The sequence below is a fragment of the Fundulus heteroclitus genome, chromosome 3, assembly GCF_011125445.2.
Source record: "Fundulus heteroclitus isolate FHET01 chromosome 3, MU-UCD_Fhet_4.1, whole genome shotgun sequence".
NCBI lineage: Eukaryota > Metazoa > Chordata > Actinopteri > Cyprinodontiformes > Fundulidae > Fundulus > Fundulus heteroclitus.
This window is the reverse complement of record NC_046363.1, coordinates 11,907,457-11,931,738: the sequence shown is the minus strand read 5'-3', so window position 1 is coordinate 11,931,738 and position 24,282 is coordinate 11,907,457. Positions and strand designations below refer to the sequence as shown.

Genomic DNA, 24,282 nt, shown 5'->3' with positions numbered 1-24,282 from the left:
AGCAGAGGAGGAGAAAAGAGAACAAGCATGTGGAAAGGTAAAGAAGAGGACAGCAAGGGGACAAAGGCAGATGTCCAAGTAGCCGTACCTGCAGATGCAATTTTGCAGCCCACACCAGCCCTCCTCCCACTCCTGCTCTTTTGCTCGCCCGTTTCTCAACTTCTTGATCTTGCTTTTCTAATTTATCCTTGACCGCTGTTGCATTATTTAATTTTTTTAACATTTATTTAGAACTTCATTTTAGCACAGCAAAGGTTGCTTTTGCAAGATCATCTTGGCTAAAGCACACAGTGCACAAAACCAACTGCAGTTGTAAAGCATCAAACATATGACAAATTTCTGCTTTGAAATCTGTAAGGGAAAAAACAAACCGGCAGTTTGAAATTAAAGGGAAATACAAACTGAAATATAAACACAAAAGCATTGATTATATTTATGTATGATAGTTATGTCTTAAGATTGCTCCGAAAAAAAACCAAGAAGCTTTTCATTGGTTCATTGTCTCCAGTAGAAGTAAAAGTATCCCCAAAAGCCACAATTTGGTTTTAGGAAACATCTGCATGCCATCATAAATTCAAAATGGAAACTTTATAAGCTTTATTGGTTGGAACCGGCAATTACTGGGACAAGATGTGAAAATACAGTATGGTCAGAAAAATATGATTTACTCCCAGATTTACAAACACTTTATTGGTCAGCTCGAGTTATTTTCCACTTTCAGGGATGAATATTTGGAATAACCATTACCACCATAGTTCCAGCATGTTCTCTGTGATGCTACAAACTGAGTCGGCAAAAAAAAAAAAAAAAGTCTGTAATTAAAAACAATGCACAATATCAAAAACGCCATAAGGTCTGTTAAATAACACAGTTTCATTATATATCGTTATGTTACATAAATATACATTTTTATATCAGTTTACATTTTAATAAGACACAGTTTATAATGAATACAAATTTGTAGGTTTTGAGTGATCATGTGCCATATTTTTTTTAGAAGTACTCTTCAAAGATTTTTTTTTTTCATGGTAATCCATGGAAAGTACTGTTCATGATTCCTCACTGTAAAACAAAGAGTTCGTATAAAGTAATAGAAAAAGGAAACGTTAAAAGGTTCCTTGTAAAGGAAGTGCTACAGAAATCCTTCAAAAGTCTTTAAAATGCATCACAAGTCTGGCTAGTCTTCCAGCTGCAGTGGTTGTTAAAAAAAAAAAAAAAAAAATCACATGAAGTTGTGAACATCTCGTCAGCGTGGCTTGTGCCCTCCGTGTTAGCTTCGGATGCTCGTCTTCCTGTCTCTGTCTTTGTTCTGCAACAGACAGAAAACATAATCTTACATCAGCAACAATTCCTAGATGTGCTGGCGTTTGTTTTATTTGTTGTTGTTTCTTTCTTTTCGGAAAGCCAAGAAGAAAAAAAAAAACGTTCTTATGCAATTTTAAGAAATCAAAACCAGAAAAAGCAGCTGGTTTTTCAACCCGTGTGTGGTTTTTTTTTTTAATCATCTTCCTACTTTACAGGTTCCGACCCCGATACACATTTTTTTTGCCGTTCTTGTTAACCTCCCGCAGGAGGGGGTCACGAACTTGCACTTCAGACAATTTTACCATCAGAATCTGGTTTTCTGCAATCAGTGTGGTTTTGTAAGCATTTCGCTTCTGGTTGCTGAGCAAGTAAATTACCCCTGACTGGCTGCAGTAAACTCACAAACACATTCCACACAGTAGCGAGGCAACATTAGCTGTGGTAGCCTGAGAGCAACACGCGTTTGTTTAATTCAATCACAGGCTGAACGATGATATCATGAGCTGATTTACGAGCGCAATGTAAGACGATATATTCCTCATTTATCTGTGGTATCGGAACAGAGGAGCCCTGATTTCCTGGCCGATGAGGAGCCTTTCTCTATCTGGCCAGGAAAATAACATCACTTTTTCCCTCCTCACCTAACCTCTCCCCTGCTCACTGCTCAGACCATGCACCATTGGCTTTTTTTTTTTTGTGCAGAACTCAAAGCATTTTAATGAGGTTATTTTTTAAGGGATTTTCAACGTACTCCGTCTTTGTCATGTCTCTAAAAAATAATGATATCTGATTTAATCATGTTAAAACCTAATGTCTGTCTGCTGATAGATGTATCCTAATCAAAATTTGTTCTCATTCAATTTTAATTTGGCTACGTTTATTAGGTTTTCTGCCAAGAAAGGTTTGTGAGAATTGTTTTTATTACTCCTTTCCCTTCTCATATCATCGCAGCTAAGCTGCTCAGCCTCCCCTCTTTGGCCTCCTTCTCAACACCTGTAACGCATTTCCTTTATTTCAGACAGAGCACAAGGTGTAGGTGTTTGGAAAAACCCATCTGATTAACATTAGCAAAGGTGGGTAGGTGTTTGGATGGGTATCAGGTGGTAATCAGAGGATGAAATCACAGGATTTGGACTGGAATTGGTCCTCCCACTGATTGAGGCGAGCACAAGGAGATGCTGAAACGATTATTGGCGATCCCTCCTCCAGCTGGACAGAGATGAGTGTCGTTATTAGATTGTGATTGAACCATTACCATTCGTAGTTGGCCGCGAGCAAACACGAACAATAACATTTAGTTTGGGGGTTTGGGTGCATAAATCTAAGTTTCAAAAGAGGAGCTACTTCATTGGACCTTTTCATAACATTGTCTCCTATGGAGACTACAGTTTTTACATAAGTTCACTTCACAATATCCCCCACGAAAACATAAAAATTCATCAGCTATTTTCAACCTACAACCTGCTACTTTCATAATATGCAGATGATCAACTACTTTATTTGTAAACTATGATAACACAGTCTGGATCTAGTATTTCCATACCTCAAACAGAGGCAAGTCTGTTTTTATCTGGAATTTAGTTTTCTGCTAAACTTGGCTGCCTGAATTTAATTCTGCACAGGAGAGCCCTTCAGGAAATGCCTAAAGCTCAGATACTGTGCTTTCATCCTGTCTCATCCAGTCGATTACTCACAAAGGTCTCGTTAAAGTCAAATGTTGGCATTATTTCTCGAGGTCCGTCAGCCTAGGGAACTGGCGTAAGACAACCATTTGGTCAAAACAAACCTGAGGATGTTGCACCTGAACAAACGGAGAAGATGCAGAATTTAGCTTCTATACTCTTCAAACCAGAGACACTGTTGGCTCCTTGAAATCAAGACCGAAAACATCACGGTTTACTGCAACTTAAATGTCATCAGCTCATTTCTATCATGGGTTAGCTTTGTTTGTCTAAAAGTGCATCATAACTTTGATGTCTTTTTATGTATTTAATGTGTTTTGATCATCTTTATTCTTTCCTTATTCTAGTGGTGGTGTACAAATAAACCTGCTGTACCTGAGAGAACTCATGCATGTTCAAATCATCAGATTTGCGACCAGCAGCATGTGTCCACTGCTGGAGTTCAAAGAAAATGACAATGCAGTTGTTCTAAAATAATTATCATACATTGCTTGACTTATATCAGTCTGGGAGCACCTATACATATGTCTGTCGAAATTTAATTGATGTAACATATTTATTTGACTCTCAAGTAACAGATCGGAACATATGAATGCAATTTTATTGTTTTTCCAATGGATAACAACCTAAATGCATTAATGAGCCTAAAACTACACATCATGACGGTTGTTATGATAAAAAACTTTTTAAAATTAAACATTTTATATTATTTCATACTGATCATCAATCATGTACAGTGATATAAAACATAATATGACAATAGATTTCAACTAGACAGTCGTTATTCAGCCAGTAAAGATATGGTAACTAGAAAAATACTTTACAATTCAATTAAACTAAATTAAACTTAATTTAATTAGTTTACAAGCCCAACTCATAGCCAGTAGTTCCTTAGGGGTGAAATAGACCCTTACGTAGCCCTACTCCTACTCAACAGAAACAAAACGGCACAATCTACCCCATGAATGAGGGTTAAGAGGTGAAACAGATTCATCTTTGAGACCTTATAGAGTTCCTTGGATTGTGCCAATATCAAGTAAAGTGCATTTCAAAACTAAGTGCAAGACAGTGGGCGTTATGGGATTTTAGCCAAAAAGTTATTTTTTTTTGTGAGAATGAATTTAACACAGCCTGGGAAACTCTGGCCAAGCTGTAGCGCTCCTGTTATCGTGCTCACTTCCCAACACAAACCATCAAACTAACAGCTGCGAGACTCAAGTGCAGCCGTGCTCTCTGGTGTTTGCTGGAAAGCGCTGTGGAAAATTGCTGGCATCCGTCCGAGATGGCAAAAGTACATGGGGTCGGAGAAAGAGGATACACTAAATATTTCACTTAAAACCTGTGCGTTGAAATTAGCCGATTAACCAAATTACATCCAATTAGGATGGAATCACCCTGCGTCTCATTGTGAGCAATCAGTGACAGTTTGGAAGCGCAGCTGTAGCTGCTGAGGCTGGATCTGAACTGGTTCAATCCAAACAGGAGGAGGGGTCGCGTTTAGGCTGGCCTGGTAGTCAAAACAATCTCCTAAAGTCTAATAGGTCACGGTCAGATCGCTGCTCTGCTCCTTCTTCACCCCCCCACACACTGACATACCAGGAGCTTCCCCAGAGGGTGATTTGTCCAACACTAACATGATTACCTGACGATGTTTGCACAAGATACAATGTGAAGATATCACCACCCTGAAATAATATTATCGCTCTATTAAGGTGAAAAGCAGCCTGTCTCAGCCTTGATGTGAAGACACTGAGCACTTTATTTAGAGCATCTTATCAACCCACAAATTTAAACTTTAATATATTTTTTTGCGAAACTCAACCCTGCTGGTTCTTTACCTATAATTGTGGATTTTCCATGCACTCGCTTTTTTTTTTTTCCTGTCTTAAGCAGTCTGTCAAATAAAAACATCTAATTTAGTCCCTGGCTGTACGAGGACAGGACTGACTATTTGGAAAAAATAATTCCACTTGGGCATGAGCCTGCATTCGTATAAGGAGATTGGTATTTAACCATGAAATAAAAGCTGTTTATAACCTTTTAGGTTATTAAGTGAAAATATTTAAGACTGTGTCAGTGCCTCCGCTGGCTTATATAAGCTGTAGTTACCCACATAAATGACCGTCAATTAAAGAAATAACACATTAGACATTTAAAGTGAGCTAACTCAAAGACCAAAAAAAAATCTGTCATTATGTGGCTTGGTAACAGACACTGGCCGATTACCGGCATCAAGGTATATGAAGGTTTTAAAAAGGTATGGTTTCAAAAAAGCTAAGATGTTCCTTCATACCGTTCCGACAATTTAAACTCATTTTATTGAAGTACAAAAAAAAAAATCCACGCTTGAACAGTTTTATCTGGTTATATTGAGGATATAATAATGCAGGATTGCCCGTGCACCAAGTTAAGGCTCACTGTAGATCAGCTAGTCCAATAAAGGCTACTATACACTCCTACCCTTTATAAGAAAGACTCAAAAACACAAACAGCCATAGTGTAGAAACTAAACAAATGCCATCCACCCCTAACTTGTGTCATTAGCAGCCTTTGTGACGGTCATCAGACAGGAAATCAGCAGAAGACATGCAGCCAAGACCTTAAGGTCAGGAACTAAACCGTGGGCAGCTACGTCGTAGAGCATAGCTTCCCTAAAAGGGCCACCTGCTCTACCCCTAGAAAAACGCTCCGCCCAATCACTTCTACTTATGGAACTATGTTTTCAACAGTTTTATCCAACTTAATGAATTTTGTTGGACTATTTAGCAAGTATTCAGATCTGTAATAATAATTTTTTTTTTTTTTCTAAATCCACAAGCAACAAATCTAGCAACTTTTGATGTTGTAACTGGAGAATTTTCTTTTGGAGAGTCTGTTGTGAAAGTATTTATCCTTCCTATTCTTTTCAATGAGCAGCAGGGGCTGCCTCGGGCCCCTTGCACATCCCAATTCACACAAAAAAAGCCTAAGCTTTTTCTTTTTAACCAACACTGCACAAAATCTACCAAAGATATCATCATGATAAGGATAATAAGGATAATCCGAAGGAGTGTTTGAATATTAGCAAATAGCTGAGCATCCCAAAATATCATGAGCTCCTACTTTACAGGTCGGTACGATATTCAGGGTTAAAAGCATATTTGGAAAAGAGAGGAAAATGCATCTCAAGTGATCTCATCATTGCAATCTTTACTAACAATATCATCATTGCATCATCATCTGATATCATGCAGATTTAATTTTTGCCAATTTTTTTGCCTCCCATGATGCCATTCCTCTCTCTGACAGCGTCCATTATGATTGAAGCACATGGAAAATTACTTGATGGTTTGGCTACTTACAGCTCCTTCTAGGACAGCTATAGCTGCTTTTCCTACTTAGGAGTCCATTTTTTTTATAAAAATTTTTAGACTCTGTGGCACTGGCAGTATTTTAGGGTTCTATTAGAAGACATGCCGAAATGGCTCAAAGGACAGGAATTAAACCCCGGATGGCTGCTAAAGGGTGTAATAGCCCCCAGGTATGGTGCTTCACCAGCCTGACAGTTTCAAAGCTATGGTTGACAGGCAGCATCCCTACCTGGAAAAAAATAGCCCAACAGATTCACCAGTTAATATCAACTTGTTATAACAAAAACCCATGATGTACATTTTGGTTTTAGATACACTATCTATGATCTGCCTTTACATTTCGCTCTTTTTCCAGAAGGTTAACAAGCCGGCACGGGTTTTTCTCAGATATGAAACTTTTTCATGTTTACTGTCATAACATCCTCTGAAAAGCAACGGATTAATTTGGATTGAGCAGTTTGCCCATGGATTTTACCAGCACTGTGATTTAATGTTTTAATGCGTAGAGCAAGCTCGATTTCATTCTCGCCTTGTTCTGCCCCACTTTGCCGATAGCATTACTTTATCATCGCCGCTAAGATGTCTGCCCTGCAACAGCTAATTCGTCATTAGGCCCAGCCAGATATTGTTTTAAGAAACAGCCTAATTAAAAGCGCCGACTTCTGCTTTCCTGCCCGCCGTGTCGTAGGTCTCTGCCTGGCATGTAGCTCTGTATTTGTAGCTTTAATTTGCCCCGCCAGCGGCTCCATCCCTGAAGACCAAATGACAACAGAATGATAGTTTTGCTAATAGATTTTGTTATCTGACCCGGCTTCTTCTGTTGGTGTTGAATTAGGGGGTTTAACTGCTTCCATGTGTCCTGCAAACACCCAGACGGCTCTGGGTCTGACACACGGAGCGTGAGGGAGAATATGTTTAAGAATCGGGCCGCAGAGTCTGAGCTTAGCCTGATGCAGCTCATTAGCATAGGTTGAAATAAAAAAGCGCGGCGGCGGCGACGCTGCTGCTCCTGCTCATGAGGCACAAATCATTAACTTCCAAGTTAACTCCAGCTTTTTATCGCTTTTCATCATCTATGACACTGAAATGTCAGCTCGGTGCATGAGCGTGACGTCATGCTTTTTCCAGCTGAAGCAGACTAATGTCCAAATAACTGGAGGAACCGCAGCCATTAGCGAGCTTCTGAACACGTCCCAGCCATGCGTTTAAGCCCTCTTTTAGGTGCATGCTTCATTGCGCCTCTATAGAGAAGCAAAGTGGAGGTTCGGCTCAGTCTAACAAGCAAACGTCCAAGCGGGTGGATAGATAGCTAAGTTGATTATCCCGCTGACTTGTTGGCCACCTTTAACTCTCCGTCTCCATCTCCGTTTCCAAAACTCCCTGCCCGCCATTAGTTTGAAAAAAAAAAGTGTTGAAAGCACGGTGGCGGTCCAGAGCTCCCCAGCTATCATATAAGGTTTGTTTATGCGGTCTAGATAGGAGGAAAAAGCTGCCATCTGGCTGACATTAAAAGGGAAATAGAAATAAAACGCTTTTACAAAAAAAAAAAAAAAAACTCAAGAAAGGTTGTGGACTGTGCAGAAATGTGCACCCACGTGTGTGTGTGTGTGTGTGTGTGTGTGTGTGTGTGTGTGTGTGTGTGTGTGTGTGTGTGTGTGTGTGTGTGTGTGTCCTTTGTGGAGGTGTGAGTGTAAGCAGAGAGGGCGTTCCACAGAGCGCGGTTTCCAGGCTCCTTTACCATCACCATCAAAGCTCAGCGTCAATGTGTTTCTAATAGCAGCCGCAGAATTAAACACTGGCTGCACTGCCTCAGCAGAGGATAAATCATTTACAGAACAATTAGCTCATTTGTTGTTCTGCTCGGCTCTGCCAATGACTTCCAGACACAGAGAGCCAGCCGAAGCCGAAGGGAGGACGTGTCTGTGTGTTTGTGAGGTGACCGCGGGGGCGAAAATACGCAAAAGGTTTCTATCGACTCATCCGACAGACGACACGAGCGCTTTCTTATCAGGATCATCTTTGATTACGCAAGTGCACACATCGAGTCTTTGTTTGCTTTTATCCTAAAGTGTACAAACAGACAAATGGAAATCAGCTGTTTTCCAACTGTTTTGGTCTTTTCTTTCCATGTACAAAGCATCCGAGCAGTCAGTCATATTAGGAGCACTGCGCACACGTTGCATCTGCGGTGTCACCGACTTTGAACCTCGCCATTTAATTTTGAATTTTAAAGTCCCCTCAAATCATAAATTAATATGGGCTGAGTCCTATAATACCAATAAAATTAACCATTTCAAAAGAAACAATGGTCTAGTTACACAAACCGCACTATAAGTACCAAGATAATTGGATTTTTTCCAGAGTTTTTATGTCGCTTCCAAACATTCAGCCTTCTCTTTTGTTTCATAAAAAAAGAGCTATAAAAACCCTGATACTGGGTAAACTGTCTTGTCTTGTAACAGAGATTAAAAGGAGAGAAGTTCTCCACAATTGCAGTCATTGGCAGACAAATTACCACTGTTATTTTCTTTTGCCATTAATTTGAGCTGACCCTCTTCCTAGTTTGAGCCAATAGAAATAGGCCACATATGTGGAAAAAGTTGTAAAAATATACAGAGTGCTGGGCCCTTAAAACAGAAGTAGAAAAATTAAGCATGGTTAAAGTTGTTATGTACGGAAAGACCATCCCAACTACAACCTGTCACCCCAAATTCACCCCGACCAAAAGCAGACGGGCCTCTAGAAACTACTCTGGAAGAGCACCACTGTGCCTACCAAGATACGTCTGACTTGGTAAAGTGCCTTGTGATGACATGTGCTGTGAATTGGTGCTACATAAATAAAGTTTTATTGAATTATGCAGCCACGCAACGCTCAACACATCAATCTGATGAGAGCTGAAGGGAGCAAACAAAATCCATGAAGGCTCCACGCATCATCCATGGCCTCCAAAGAGTTTTCTGTCATCTCTAAAGACAAAGAGAAATGCTATAGTTCTGTAGTTGTAAGTTTTGGAGATTTTTTTTTTTTTTGACGAGATAAACTGTCTGGCTTTATTTACAGGAGCTCCCATTTCTTTAAACTTGTAATCCTGCCTCTGATTGAGGACTTGGCTAAGGTTGGGCAAGAACCTATTTTCTCAAAGCCATTTCCTGACCTATGGTGATCAACACACACCTGTTATTCTGAAGGCTATGCTCTCATGTTTTCCCATTTTGAAAAAAAAAGAAAAAAAAGGGAAGTTGCTCTTTGTGTCATGGCATATTTATACTCCAGGGAAACAAGGATGTTACTAACAAAACATTTCTACACTTCCTGATTAACTAAAATAATGCTTCAGTAGTTAAAAATTTAAAAACACACATTTAGATGTGAGATATTTTTCCATGTATCATCAGTGCCAATATCTTTAAGCGAAGGGCTTTGCTGGCACCGCTGATGACCACAGCTTCAAATTCATTCAAACAGACACCTCTCTGGTATCGACTGGAGGCTAAAGCTCCGGTTATTAGAACGCTGTGGCTGTGTGTCGACTCCAGACTCCAGACACCTGACAGTCGTAGGGAGCGCAGAGTGAGAGCTCCTTCACAGGATATGTGCATCAATCACTTAGACAGCAGAGGGATTCAAACAGCGCCTCAGCTCACCTCAGGCCCTTATCCCGGACTCTGTTCTGTTAATTTACGGCATCCTCTTTTGAGTTAATGCAACTATCAAAAGGGATGAGAACAGAAATCCTGGCCTCTCACTGAATGGATCCTGGCTCATCGCTCTAGTTTTTTTTTTATAAAGTCTGTTTTACTTGTCATCCTGTTATGAAAGTATAATTGAACAGTTTAAAATGCTGGCTGGTTCAGATGTCCAAACATGCAGAAAGTAGCTTTACCTTACAATTAATTCATGAAGAAATTAGAAGAGCTGGTATTTTAGACTCATTAACAGCTCAAAACATGAACATTACAGATCTTTTTTTCACCATCTTGCATTGGGATCAATTTAATTTGATTCTGCTATTATTGCAGTATAATTATGATTTAACTGCACAGTTTAAGATTTGATCTCCATGTGACTGGATGACTGGATTGCATTGTAATCAAAAGGGATTTCTCTGACATGTCAGATGACTGGCATTTGGACTGCGCTGCATTCTGCATATGAGCTGGACTTGTTTTTACACTTCAAAAAATGAATGAAAAAAATATGATCTAATGCTGACCAAGTCATACTGACTGGATTTTACAATTCAAGTCACAGTCACCCATCCGCGCTCAGAAATTTTCACAAAGACTGATTAACAGTTTAAGTAGCAGGAGGAAGGAACTCAGAACTCAAACTCACAACCTTCCAGCTGACAGCTGACCACACATCTGTCTGACCCGCACCCACCCACTGCCCGGTGTGTAATTCTGAGCTGTATTAATAAGTTAAACTGAAAACTGAATGGGAAAATGTTTAATTTAAAATTTAAAGTTTAAGTTTTACCTTTTTTTACTATGACAGATTGTATCTTATCTTTTTTTTTTCCCAGTGCAGCAAACAAAACATTCCTATCTCCCTCCCTGCGATAGACTGGCGACCTGTCCAGGGTGTAACCCCGCCTCTCGCCCATTGACAGCTGGAATTAACCAGCACCCCACGCAACCCCATGAGGGATAAGCATGTAGGAAAATGATGGATGGATGGGTTCCTATCTCCCTATGATATTGGTATAAAAATGTAATAAATATAATATAATAATAATAAATAAAATGTATCTTTATTTGACACCTTCCCTTGGCCCTCAGATTAAGTCAAGCAGATGAATAAATCACATTTGTATTCCCCTCACTACATGCCTGGACATGTAACATGTGACGCTGAGTGCGCAGCGGTCATTAGTACCAAGGCTGTTTGTTTTGAAACAGTTATACCGTAGTCACCCATAATAAGAGGAAATGACTGTATACTTTTCTCACTTTCACCCTCTCCTGCATTGGAAATGAGAGTAACTGAAGCGGCAGTCTAAGCAGAGGTGACAGCAGTGATGAACCTCAACAACTATGAAAACATACAGAGAAAGAGCTCTGAACAGAAACTCCCCTTTTACCTGCACGTTGGCTTTTTTTTTTCCTCTCTGTAATCACTAACGCCCTCTCTGCCCTTCAGCCCACTTCAACACACTCCAGAAATTTGGCAAAGAAATGCTCAAACGTTGTCCTATTCACAGTTAACCGTTTATATGCCAGGAGAACACAGACTAGTCATTTTTTATTACTGTTTAAGACGTTAAAAGCAAAAAAAAAAAAATAAATGATCTGGAAAGTATTCAATCATAATAGCACCAATTTGAGGTCATATGACCTGTTATTACTCCTGTTTACAATGAACGCTGACTCATTCTCTCTCCAGTAAACATGACTAATGTAGTTTATTTTGACTCCATCCCACTCAAATCCTTCTATATACTCGTGCCAACAGCTCAAGCCTAAACACCCATGCACACACACTCACTTTTAAGGTCAATTAAGAATATTCAGTGCATTTATGTTTTAGGGGTTGTGGAAGAAACCAGGGTACCTGCAAAGAAAAAAACAAAAAACAAAAAAAAACGGAACTTGCAAACTCAAGAAAGGCACTCTTGTAGATGTGAGGTAATAAGAGTGCTAACCACCTGCTCCTCTGGGAGGTCTTCTGCTCTTCTGCATGGAAACATGCAGACACATTTCACAATTTGCCACCGATTTATGCTCTTTAATTTAATTTCAATGCATCAGATGACTGCTTATTCTGAAATCATAAAGATAGGCCTGTGTGTTGTTGTTGCTGTTGTTCTGTGGCGTTATAATTAGTAATAGGACGACATGACCATAGTGAGTTTTTCCAAGAGGCAGAACACCAACACCTAGTCAGACTGGCACCCTCTCAAGATGATCTTAGGCATTTAAAAAAACTGAAAAAGTGAAACCATCCATATCCAGAGGATGCAACATTATGATCATTGGTAAGTTTGTTGCCATTTTCTCAGCTAAACATTTGTGTCACCATGCTGAACTTCTCCTGGCAGAGTGGAGTAAACTTTCTGACGTTGCAACAGGCTGGTATGTTCCGGTAGTCTTTCGCGTCACATAGTAGTTGGGAAGTTATTCCAGCTGAATGACTGAGCTGATTCAGGGGCGTCTGTACAGCCTCAGCTAGGAAGAGTTTAATATAACTCAGAGAAACCAGCGACAAACATAGCAAAAGTCTCTATAAAGCGATGATGGTTAACATCCGCTAATACAGCATGGTATACCATGGGTGTAAACATTTTAGTTTGCATTGTTTTGAATTGTTACAATCAGCTAAAAATGGGCATCCATCCGACCGGCTCTTAGGTTTCCTTCTCTCTGGGGATTTTTTCCACTTTTCTACAAACTCACTGCGATCTGACATCTATCCACTACCGGTAGGCAAAGTATTACTGATACTATCGTCCCAAAGCCTCACTTTGAAAAACTGTTCCTCACCACTTTCTCAACACAACAGTTTCTGTGTGCTGTGGTTAATATCGTTTGTACTGTGGTTTACCCAGGTATGATAGTTGTTTGAAAGTTATTCTGGCAGACTGATAATGAGCCGATCAGACAGGTTGATACAGCAAATACCCTCAGCCGGCAGAAGCTTAGGATGGTAACGCGGATGTTGCTTGGACTCAGTGAAACGAGTCAATAACAGTCACTTTAAGGGGCTTGCATAGAGATAAACAGTTTGAGATGTCAAAATGTTAAAATCTGGTAAAAACCGGGGCAGGGGAATGGGGAGTCCGTCCGACTAGCTGCTAACTATCAGCCCTTCTCATCAGCTGCGACTTATCGGACCCCCTCCATGTCCAGAGCATACGAAGTAAACAATGGCATTTTGCAACAGGCTGCTACTTATAAATTGTCATAATTTATGTCTTTGTGACTTTCCAGATCCTTAGGAATTAAACGATTAGCTTATCGGGTCTAGCAGCTGATCAGGCAGACTGCTCCAGCCAGTGTAACCTCTCATACTAACGCAGAGTAAATAGTGTCACCTTGAACAAGCGTCTCTGGTAAAGTTATGAATCTGAATAATCTTTACTTCTCCCGGACTGTGCTAAATCAAGAAATTTCACAAGCAAGAAATTTGATTTGGAAGACATACGTATATAAAATTTATGTTTTTTTTTGTTTTTGTTTCTTTATGTTAAAAGAAAGGTTCTGATTTGTGAAAGTGTAAAATACTTGTTTTGCTTTCACAGCAGTGTAGTTCACTACTCACGCTGTAAGCTGTGTTTTACGTTCATTAGATAGCCCAGGAAACAAACAGCCTGGTTTTTAGAAATAGCACCCTGTAGCACCAACCTGGGGGTAAAAGTCTTAACCGTTTGTGTACAGGATTGTAGGATCTGGAGCGACATTAGCGGCCCTTTTCCTGACTCTAGACCTGTAAACGTCCTGGATGGAGTAAAGGTCAACCCTAACTGTCCGTTGCAGTCTGGACCTGTCATGGTTTTGTGTTTTGTGGATGAGCCAAACCACACAGTGAAGTATAAACACAAGACAGACTGAACAATGTCAGTGTAGACGATGTCAACAGCCTCTGAACGGTTGTACATCTTGAGTTGCCACATGAAGTACAGTCTCTGCTGGGCCTTCTTCCGAACTGTATCTTTGTGTGAGGGCCGAGACAAAAAAAACGGACAGTCAATATTTGTTTACATTTAATTTAGATTTTTATGGCTAAAACATACCAACGCTAGCTGACCTGCTGTTCGATTTCCAATCCTCTGAGAATTTCCTAATTAAAAAAATAAATAAAAATAGAGCAATGTGATCTTTGTCTACTACAGGGGCCCAAGCCCACTTGGGGCCCACCCTTGTGACAGAAACGTTCGGTTTCAGATATGGCAGAAGTAACCAGTAAGAAGCTTACTGATATGCATTTTATTTACCTCAACATAATTATATAATCAGGTGCAGTTATGGTTACCATAACCTGCCCTGCCTCTACCCAGCATATTTTAAATGAACCAGAGCACAACTTGTCATCGATTCTTGGAAGAATCTGAATTGATCCGAACTGATGCAGGTTAGGTGATTCCACTTGCATTTATATAAACCAGTGAGTTAACATGTACTGGGATCTATTTTATGAATATATGGGACTTTTATTCCATTTATATGCCGACGACTGTCAAATTTACTCCCACCTCCAGTGACCGTCTCAGTGACATCAAATCATGGATGGTCCATTACATTTTATTAAGTGTAAAACTGAAATGATTTTATTCAATTTCAAATTCTCTGTGCTGATCTCTTCACCCCGATACTTCATTTAAAGTCTCTCGTCATCAACCTAGGCCTTAAAGTAGATGCTCCCCTTAGGATTGATAACTATGTTAAAATCATTTTTTTCCCCCCATTTTAAACATATTTTTAAGATTAAACCTCTGCTTTTAAGGCATAACATGGAATCAGAAATCCATGCTTTTATAAACTTCAAGTTGGGTTATTGTAACTCAAGAACTGTCACGTCTTCAACTCGTCCAAAATACGGCGGCACAGTTTTTGACAAGTACAAAGATATGAGAGCACATCACCCTGGTGTTGATTTTTTTTGCACTGCCTGCCCATTTATTTCAGGATGAATGTTAGAGTTCTTTTGTTTGTTTTTAAGTCACTTAATTACACCAGCATATTTGTCCACCCTGCTCCACCCCTGTGTCACGTCTCGTTCCCTCAGGTCCACTAACCAGACACTGGTGATGATTCCTAAATCACAGAGTAGAAATGAGAGGTGATCACGCATTTTCTCTTGTGGCTGCTAAACTCTAGAACAATCTGTATCTGCACACAAGACAAGCTCCCTCGGTTGTAAGTTTTAAATCTCACCTAAAAACACACTTTTTTAAAACATTGTGAGTCTGACTTTGATTGTACTTGTTAATCTGATTTTATTGTTCAGTATTAATGTTTTTTTAATGTTTATATCTCCATTTTGTGTTTCAGATCTCGTGTATGGTACATACTCATTTTTTTTCCCCCTTCAGGACTTTGATGCCCTAACCAAGAAATAAATAGGAGATGATGACTCTCATGTGGTTTCATTTCATCACCCGAGTGTGTGCTACTCTCAAAGGAACACTGGGAGTTTTTATCCGGCTATAATGGGAACCAGTGTAATGTGACTGACGGACGGTAATGAGGGCCTTTGTCAAAGTGTCCGTGTTTGAGCGTTCTGACATCAGAAACGTTCTAAATTGTTCTCCGCGCAGCGTGCATTTGCAGGTCGGTCAGGCGTCTGCAGCGCCGGGTTGGCAGCCGTAGATAGTATTACACATTTCATACGGACAGCCCCGACCTAGGCTCGGCTGATCGATATGCAAAGTAGCGGGGGTCACAAGTTAAAGGTGGGAAGGATCAAACGAAAGGAGATGTGGGTAAGCATAAGGGAAGAGTGGGGTTAAAACAAGGGTGTCTGGGAGGAGAGACAGAAAAAAGGATTGGAGGTGAAAACGATACTGGTTTCAGGCCAGTTATCTCCCAGCTGAGGGCTTCTGGGCGTAGACACCAAGGACGTCTAGGCTTTCAGGCGCTCAAGTTCAGAGGGTGAAGCAGAAGAAGGGGGGAGACTTGCGGCGCTGTGACTCCGGTTATCCTTCAGCTAAAGGGTCCCTGGGTTTAGACACTGAGGAGGGTATTAGCTTTCACACACTGCTGGGGTAACGGGGGAGTCTGCCAGATGTCAGCTCCTTACCAATAAATCCCACTAAATGGGCAGCAGGCTCAGTTATAGAGGAAGGCCTGAGCGGACGTCAACTCTCTATCATTCTCCGCTCGGTTTGTCAAAACCCGAACTGGGCTCGTAAATATTTGATTTCACTCAGCTGATGGCAATCCTTCATTCCCTGTTATTTCTCATCAGACCAATGACTTTCTCATGGCGGAGTGTTCTTGATTATGACAATTTCCTGTGCTGGATAAGTCGAGCAGAAACTCACACTTACAGAAGTTCACCTTTGCTCTGTCTTTGAAAGTCTGGCAGAAAAAAAAAAAACATGCTTATTTTTTTTATCATGCTCTTCTGGATTTATATTTATTCATTTTATTTTAAACCTGTATGTTGTGGCAATTCTTTCATATCTGACAGAAAAAAGTTATGCCGCTTTAGGATAGATTTGATGCACTACTGATGATAAATCTCCCTCTGTATAAAGTCCCTTAAACTTTAAATTCATATTTTATGTTCTCAATGCATGGGGTTCTGAGGAAAAAGACCCAGTCCCCCTGAGCACCCTCTAATTTCCTGTGACAGAAAAACAGCCAATGTATGTGGGGTGCAGAGGACTTTTAGAAAGCACCTTGAACCTTCGAGACAGCTGCTCCAGTAAACCCCCCCCCTGCAGGACAGGACTGCGCGGTCGTTCACCCCAAAAAGTGGACTCTAAAGGAGGTTGCACTTTTAAAGCCCCTCTGGGCCAGTCAGGTTTATGGGCAGAGTTGCTTATCTTGGTCAGGCTTTAACACATAATTGACCTAACTCAACAGCCCGCCTCGATGACCACCCTGTTCTCCCGCTAAATCTGCACTTTTTTTTTGTTTTTGTTTTTTTTAGTTAGACCCGTCGCAATAAATACGCTTTGATCGCCCTTCTCTGATATCTTTAAGACTTGTTGTTTTTCACCTTACCATTTTCCGCTGGTTGCTGAGGCAGAAGGTACAGATGTGCTTTGGCTGAGCCGATTGGTCTGAGCCCCGGGTGGGGGAGGAGCTGACGTGGAAGAACGGAGGCGAGGGGGCGTGGCACGGCTGTCCATCGTGAAGCCCTTCGCCGAGGAGCAGCACGTTGCCCAGATGGCTTATGTAGCTGCTGGCCAGACGTAGCGTCTCGATTTTTGAGAGTTTCCTGTAATCAGACAAGATTTATTAAAAACAGTAACTTGCAACATTAATACCAACCCTGCGGTTACAAAGTTGACAGTTCCCTCATGTAATACATTTTCAAATTGTGATGCGGTTTTACATGGAAGGATGAAAACTGTGACCCCGTACCTGTCGGCCGGCTCGGTGGGGATGAGCGTGCGCAGCGCCGTGAACGCCGTGTTGACAGAGTTGGTGCGATCTCTCTCCCGCGCGTTGGCCGCGGTCCTCTGTCTGACCTCCCCGGGCGGAGATGAGCCGGGGGGGCCAAGCCTGCCCGTCAGGTTGGCGACACTCACCCCTCCGCCCCCGCACATCTTCCTCTTCCTGTTCATCTTGATGTGGAAGGCAGACTGGGAGGACGAGGACAGGCGATAGGACGCAGAATTGGAGGAGCTGCTGGTGCGGTCCTCCGAGCCTGACCCCTCGCTGCAGTTGTCGTCGTCGTCTTCGGAGAGGAGGCCGATGTCTCCGTACAAGAAGCGGCCCGCTGGAGGCGGAGTGCGCAGCATGGCGAAAGTCATTTTGACGTCGACGGCTATTGATGAGTCCCGCTCTTCAAAGCACTCTGTGAGCCCTTGTCTGATTGGGTAGCAGAAGGCGCTGATGCTCCCAACAAGCGTTGGATGGTGGCGTGCAACAAAGCGGACTTGGTTTATGGCCTTCCTCACTTGAAGTAAAACATCAGCAGGTTGATCTGAAGGTCAAGGTCAGAAAAAGTCAGTCTTCTGATCTGTTGTTGCAGGTGCATTTAGATTCCAGCTCAGTCTTATTCTCTACTTCTCTACTTTAAAAAAAACAACAACAACAATAAAAATGCTTCACATCCCCAAAGTCTGCTCACTCTTCGGTTACTCCTTTGGGAATAACAGAACTCAAAATAGCACCGCAAGATCAAAACATGCCCTTTCTTTCTTGGCGTCTCTTTACTTCTTGACTTTTTCCACTTTTTTTTCTACCTGCTTCGCTTCCAAACGCCAAACTAGTGCAAACTGCTCTGTGCCGGCACCTTCATGCTCTTTTGCCTTCTGCTGGGTCTGTCCCCCTCTTCCTTCTTCCCTCTATGCCTGTTTGCTCCACGTGTGCGTGCGGTCTGAGTGTTTCAGCCTGCCTCTGGTCTTATAGTCCGAGGGAGGGCCAAGAGGACTGTCGCGCTCCTCCTCCTCTGAGCGCTCAGCGTCCCCCGGCTGCCGTCTGAAAGCAGACCACAGAGACCGGAGGCAAGAGGCAAGCCATCAGCAGGAGTTTGTTTTGGCTGCACGCTGATGCTTTCTGGGGGGAAATCCACCCAAAAACAGCGCTTGCATCACCCTCAGAGGCCATTGCAGCTCCCCATCCAGTCACCGTGAATAAGGTTTACAGATAGGAAGAACAGATAAAACCAGTGTCAGCTTGCAGGAGGGAAACGGCCAACAAGGGGGTTGCAAACGGATCAAACTGAATATGTAAAAAAGTCATTAGATTCTGGAAATGACATGACCGAAATGTTTAAAGAAAACTTTTGAGTACCATTTTAATACTTTTTTATTATTTGATTTTAGGCTGTGTCCTGGACGGAATGTGTATCTGAAAAATGTGTTTGGCATCCAAGTTTCTACCATTAAATGACAGAACAGGCTTCCAGGAACGGACGTAAAATTTCATCTTTTGCTCGGCCACATCATTGACTGCGAGTAGGGGAGTGAAGGCGAACCTTTCCAGCTGCCATTTTTCATTCACTCTGCTGTCCTTCCTTTTTATGTTTGTCCCCCGGACAGTAAACCAGCACAGAGTGAGAAGATGGACGGACGTCAGACTGAGCTTATGAAGAAAGGCTGCTAATGCTTTTACTGAGCCATGGCTTACGCTTCAACTTCACCGTTTTTGACACTAGAGGGCCTTAAGTATCTCTTCTATAACAGAGTCAGATTTAGTGCCTTGCAAAAAGATTCAGTTGGGAGCTTGAACTTGATCCCGTTTTCTGACTAGCACAAAAAAAACCCATCTGTGTCTATTGGGATAAACCTACAAAGAATAAAAATAACAATAAAACTCTGAAAATGGTGGTGTGCCTTTTTCAGCCCCTTTTACAGTGAGAACAATAAATAAAATCCAGTACAACTAATTGCACCCAATTAGTTAAAAGAAGCCCACCTATGTGTGATTTAATACGGCACATTTACAGACTTAGAAAGAAATGCTAGCCCACATAAACTCCAGTTAAGGAGAGCATTAATTATTAAAAATGCCCAAGTGTCAATGCTAACACTGGAAAAGCTGTCGAGGTCCTCAGCTCAGGTGGGAGACAATCTGATCAGTACAGCTGTGAGTTCTGCACTCCACAGATCAGGCCTTTATGGAGGAGAGACAAGAAGTTTACCATTGTTGAAGGAAAACTTTGGGATGTATGCCACAAGCCATGTGAAAGAAGGTAAAAAAAACTAACTCTAAATGCCAACGCGTATCACACAAGCATTGAGAACCAAGTACAATCATCCATCTAATTCACAAGTATGCGTTACTTTATGTTGTATGCTGTGTGTATATCACATAAAAGTCGGAAGATATAAGTTCAAATCTGTGGTTGTCACAAAAACAAAGTTCAAGGGGTAGGAGAATTTAGACAAGACGGTGTATTAGGGCTTTGGTGTTCATGTGATGAGGATGAGTTTCATGGATTCTCAGGACAGATCTGCTGCTTTAGTCACTTCCTCAAACAATCTGCCTGAAAAAGTGAATGAAGGGGGGGGGGGGCGCAAGGGAAGCACAGACAAACTACAGCAAATAGGTAAGAGTGAACATCTTGGGGTTTTATTGGCTATCAGCGTGTAGCTGCATAATCTTTACATGTTTTTCCGTCTTTAAATCAACAGTGATTAAAGCCTGACAGCCCATATGTAAAACCCAGGTACGAAGTCCAGAATCCTCAGCGGTGCCTTTGTGAAAACTCAAAACCAACTGCTATTGCTGGTATGCATCTTCTGTGTAGCTTGGCAACATTAAAGTGCTGCTGAAAACTGATGGCATAATGAATAATACGCGAGTTACACAATGTTACGGTCAGCATTCATCACTCTCAATTTCTCTGTCGATTTTTCCTCTTGCGTCCACACATCTCCCTCCCTTCCCCTTCCATTTCTTCGTGTCTCAGGCGTACTGTTTATGCTGTGGTATTTAGTGAAGAAACAGAAGCCAATGTTGGTTGCAGCGGTTGATTTCAGCACATACACAAAGCACTTGAAACACCGAGGAGGGCGGAAACAGCACGCAGAGGTCAGAGTTTTGTCTCCAAATGCCAAAAACACAACCTAGGTGGAACAATTCTGTTGGTTTTCTGTTGTTTTGAACCATCAAAACACCAAGACTTTAAACTCTAATAAGACAGTATCAGCACCTCGTTTACTTGCAACAAATGAAACAGCCAAAAATTCTGCCATCAGAATTAGATAGCATTGCTAAATAATCAAGACTCAGCAAAAAACTCAAATGTACTGAAACCTTGCTCTCCAATTTAATGGCCCACTGCTCTCGCATTGGGGGGGGGGGGGGGGGGGCTACCAATAATCCAGTAAACAGTTGGCTTTAGTTTCAGGATGCATTTCAGATTTGCCTACAAATAATCCGTCCTCTCGGCGTCGTTGACATAAATTGACGGAGACAGTAAAAGCAGATGTAATGGGAAGCAGGATACACCACAGAACGGACCTCGTCGATGAGCTTCTTGAAAATACAACGCATGAAATCTGATCTGAAGTGTTTCAGCTCTCGCTTGTGGACAAGATACTGTAGTGGCGGAAAAACAAGCACGTTAAACAGTTTATTTGGATTGCGTTAAAATAGTTGGAAGAAAAATACCAAGCTGGGTAGTAGCCATTGTTTTCTCCCCATGATTAAACTTCCTTAAACACACTTTTTATCTACGGACACTTTCTGTCTATATGTTATTGGCCCTCTGCTCGGTGAAATATTTTTCCAACCCAGCTACACCCACTGTGGTCCATCATTACATGCATTAGCATGATCTTCCTCGTATTTGCATCTCTCCTGAGAGCATGGCTGGTCTGAAACAGCATCCATTTCACTCTGAATTACTGCCTCCCGGCTAAAACACATTGGACCTGAAATAAAGTTGACTATGAGTCTTTTTAACAATACCACATCTGTATTTGGGCAAGGACGGTTATATGAAAAAGGAAGGAGCTATATTACAGAAAAATAATGGTATAATTTACACAAAATTACAGAAAATTGTTGACTTAAGTCCACGACACAGTCCGGGATTGACATGATGAAGTGGGACATGCCTCTGTTGGAAAAGACTGACTGTCAATCAGGTGGTACCGACAGATTTTAGGGATAAAACAAAAAAAAAATTGAGAGTACGTTCATGGTGAAATCTTACTTTAATACACAAGAGCATTTTAGGTATTTTGTAAAAAGAATACTCAAGACAGTTTTGTTTGATGGGTTGGTGGGTCCATCAGCGGTTATATTCAGATTTTCCCAAATCACTTCTTAAAACTTCTTGAAATCATTGATATGTTGGCATAGGTGTGTTTGCATCTGACCCAAGGCTGAGAATGTTTTGAAATGCATAGCCAACAGCATGTATTTCCTACGGCTGGCTGAGATAGGTATAGTGAAGTTAAAGAAACACAATTGTTTAAAATAATTTAGAATGGTCAATCAGAGATCCCTCACCAATTAAATCTTGCTGTTCTTGTTGGAACTCAGAATATCGTTAAGTACTGAAAGTAAGCGGCTTTTTAGACATCAGAAGATTGCAGGTAGTTTGAGCAAATGTCTTGAGGGGAAAGTTTTTAAGAATCCTTTCTTCCTTTTCCTCAAACTTCTCTCGACACACGTATGAAAAGACGGAACTCCGTGTCAAGAAATCCAAAGACTGGCTCTTCATGGGTATCTGATCGTTCGCATTCGGGCTGCACATTTAACGCTTTCTGCAGTTGAGGTGGAGCCGTTTCTTCTCACGGTGGCTGCTCCACACCTCTGGAGAATAACGACAATATACTGGATATGAATTGTAAAACCGAGCGGTTCTGTACCCTTAAAAGACGCAGCAGCTGTAGTGGTGGCAGCAGCACAGTAGTAGAACACCATCTGATAGTCATTACCCCACCCGTCTCCTCCCCCATACTTTCCCTTCCTCTTCTCCGTTCGCTTGATACTCTTTTCTCAGCTCAGACATATTATTCATTTAGTCTGATGAAAAACACCCACCAGCTTAGCTGGGTCCAGTCTCTCTCGGAGACATACGCTCACACAAAAGCACAACTGACACAGAGACAGATATACAACACACGCCCACCGTCTCAACCCAGTTGAACCATTCTGGCATGGGTCAGGGGCCTGTCAAAGCTCTGAAGCAGGTCTGGACCTGATACGGTACCAGAACACAGGAACGTATATACCCCTAGACACCCCAAGCCGCTGAGCCATTTATTGTAGCTGTCATATACGTTAATTTTGTATAAAACAGGGTAGAAGTGAGGATTTGGCCTCGTTTTGATGCCCTTGAGCAGCCGTTTGGAGTGGTTCTTTCCTAAAAGTCGTTTTTTAGGCTTCCACGCTAGCGAATCAGAGCGGGCGCATAACAGAAAGCCAAGGAGCAAGAGTAGGAAGACGAGTAAACCCAGAAAGGTTGCAACTTAAAAGAGGAATGGGAAAGAGATGGTGGCCGTCTGCCAACGCTCCAGACTGCATGGTGTATTGCATCGGGAAACCGGTCGGAAGTGCTCGCCCCCCCCTAACTCGCTCCCCACCCCAGCCCCAATTTCAGCCTCATGCAGCCTCAGCGCCAGCCACACTCTACTGGGTTTCCCAAGAGAGCCAGACTCTACAGCTGGCCTTATTAAACCAAGAGAAGCAGAGAGACAGGAAAAAGAAGCAGAAAGGAAAGAGAGGTCACACAACTGGAAGACATCAGTTGAAGCCATGCTCGCTCTCTTAGTTTTTTCCATTCATATCCCGTTTTATGATGGAGTTTCTCACAAACACTCTTGCGGTGCAGCGAGTTCAGGCTCACAGTAAAAAGCTATTGTTTGATTCGACAACCCTCAGAATGCTGTAAAACAATGAAACGAAGGCTGGGGAATTAAAGTCTGTGACTTTTATCTCGTTTGTCTGAGTGTGTCTGAAGGCTGTCGTCATGCATGTGGTCCGCGCCGTACGAGCGTGTCTCATCTAGTTTGTGTGAATCTCGTCGCCGTTGTGAACACAGAGGAGCAATAAAAGAAGCTCTGCTGGGTGGAAGTCTGTTTCCAATCTGTTATCTGGTGCTCATTTAAAATTAGTTTCATTTCTTCTGCATTTTCTCTAAGTTGACTTCTGATCTTAAAAGTTTTTTTTATTTTTTTTTGGTAACATAGGCTCTTTGTTTTAGAAGAACACAATTGCACCAATTCACACCTGGCCGAGGACCGACTCAATGGGAGCAACTGAGGGAGCAGCATATCGCTCAAGGCTCTCACCTCCAGTTCATATCAAGTGTCAGGAAGGCATTACACGCTCATTTTAGCGTTGAGGATTTCAATGAGCATTGCGGTGATGGAGCTAAACTCTCCAAACTCCAATGATATTATCCAACCTCACCCTGCAAGCTCTCTTTCTGCTTTCCCTCCTCCTTATCGCTACATGCACTGCCAGGGCTTTTCTTTGACAGCCTGTCCAAAAGTCGGCTGCTTCTTCGGTTTCTCTGTAACCAAGCAACACAAAGGCGATGTGCCATTTCAAGGTTTGCATACCCACCCTTCTGGGGTAATAAGTTGGCCAAAGGAAGAAATCCATGGCACTGATGTTAAAACACAAAAGCTACTCAGCATACATGGTAAGTGTAGCTGTATACAGGCTATACACTGAGCACAAAGGAGACAGGGGCCAAGTGAGTATCAGAACCACTATTGAGGATGAAACATCCATAATGGAAGCGGGAAGAGAAGGAAATGAAGGAACCATCATGGGAGGAAGAAAACCTGCATGGGATGTACGACCAGCTGATAGCTGAAGTGGCTGATATGACCAAATCCTATCAATGGCTAGAGAGAG

General features: G+C 41.8%; 1 protein-coding gene across 1 annotated transcript; it reads right to left on the bottom strand.

Annotated features, from left to right (window-relative positions):
• Window positions 1-582: 582 nt before the first annotated feature.
• Window positions 583-18,363, bottom strand: LOC105923305 (basic helix-loop-helix transcription factor scleraxis). The gene is made up of 3 exons (XM_012859202.3): window positions 17,374-18,363; window positions 17,011-17,227; window positions 583-1,309 (listed from the first exon to the last, which is right to left on the bottom strand). Exons 1-3 carry the CDS (start codon window positions 17,763-17,765, stop codon window positions 1,271-1,273), a joined length of 648 nt encoding a protein of 215 aa, XP_012714656.1. The 5' UTR covers window positions 17,766-18,363; the 3' UTR covers window positions 583-1,270.
• Window positions 18,364-24,282: the final 5,919 nt, after the last annotated feature.

Coding starts and splice junctions, on each gene's coding strand:
- LOC105923305 (XM_012859202.3), bottom strand. CDS start 17,765: ATGACTTTCGCCATGCTGCGCACTCCGCCTCCAGCGGGCCGCTTCTTG. Junction 17,228..17,373: donor CCCACCGAGCCGGCCGACAG/GTACGGGGTCAC, acceptor GTCTGATTACAG/GAAACTCTCAAAAATCGAGA. Junction 1,310..17,010: donor TCAGCAACCAGCGGAAAATG/GTAAGGTGAAAA, acceptor TGTCTGTTGCAG/AACAAAGACAGAGACAGGAA.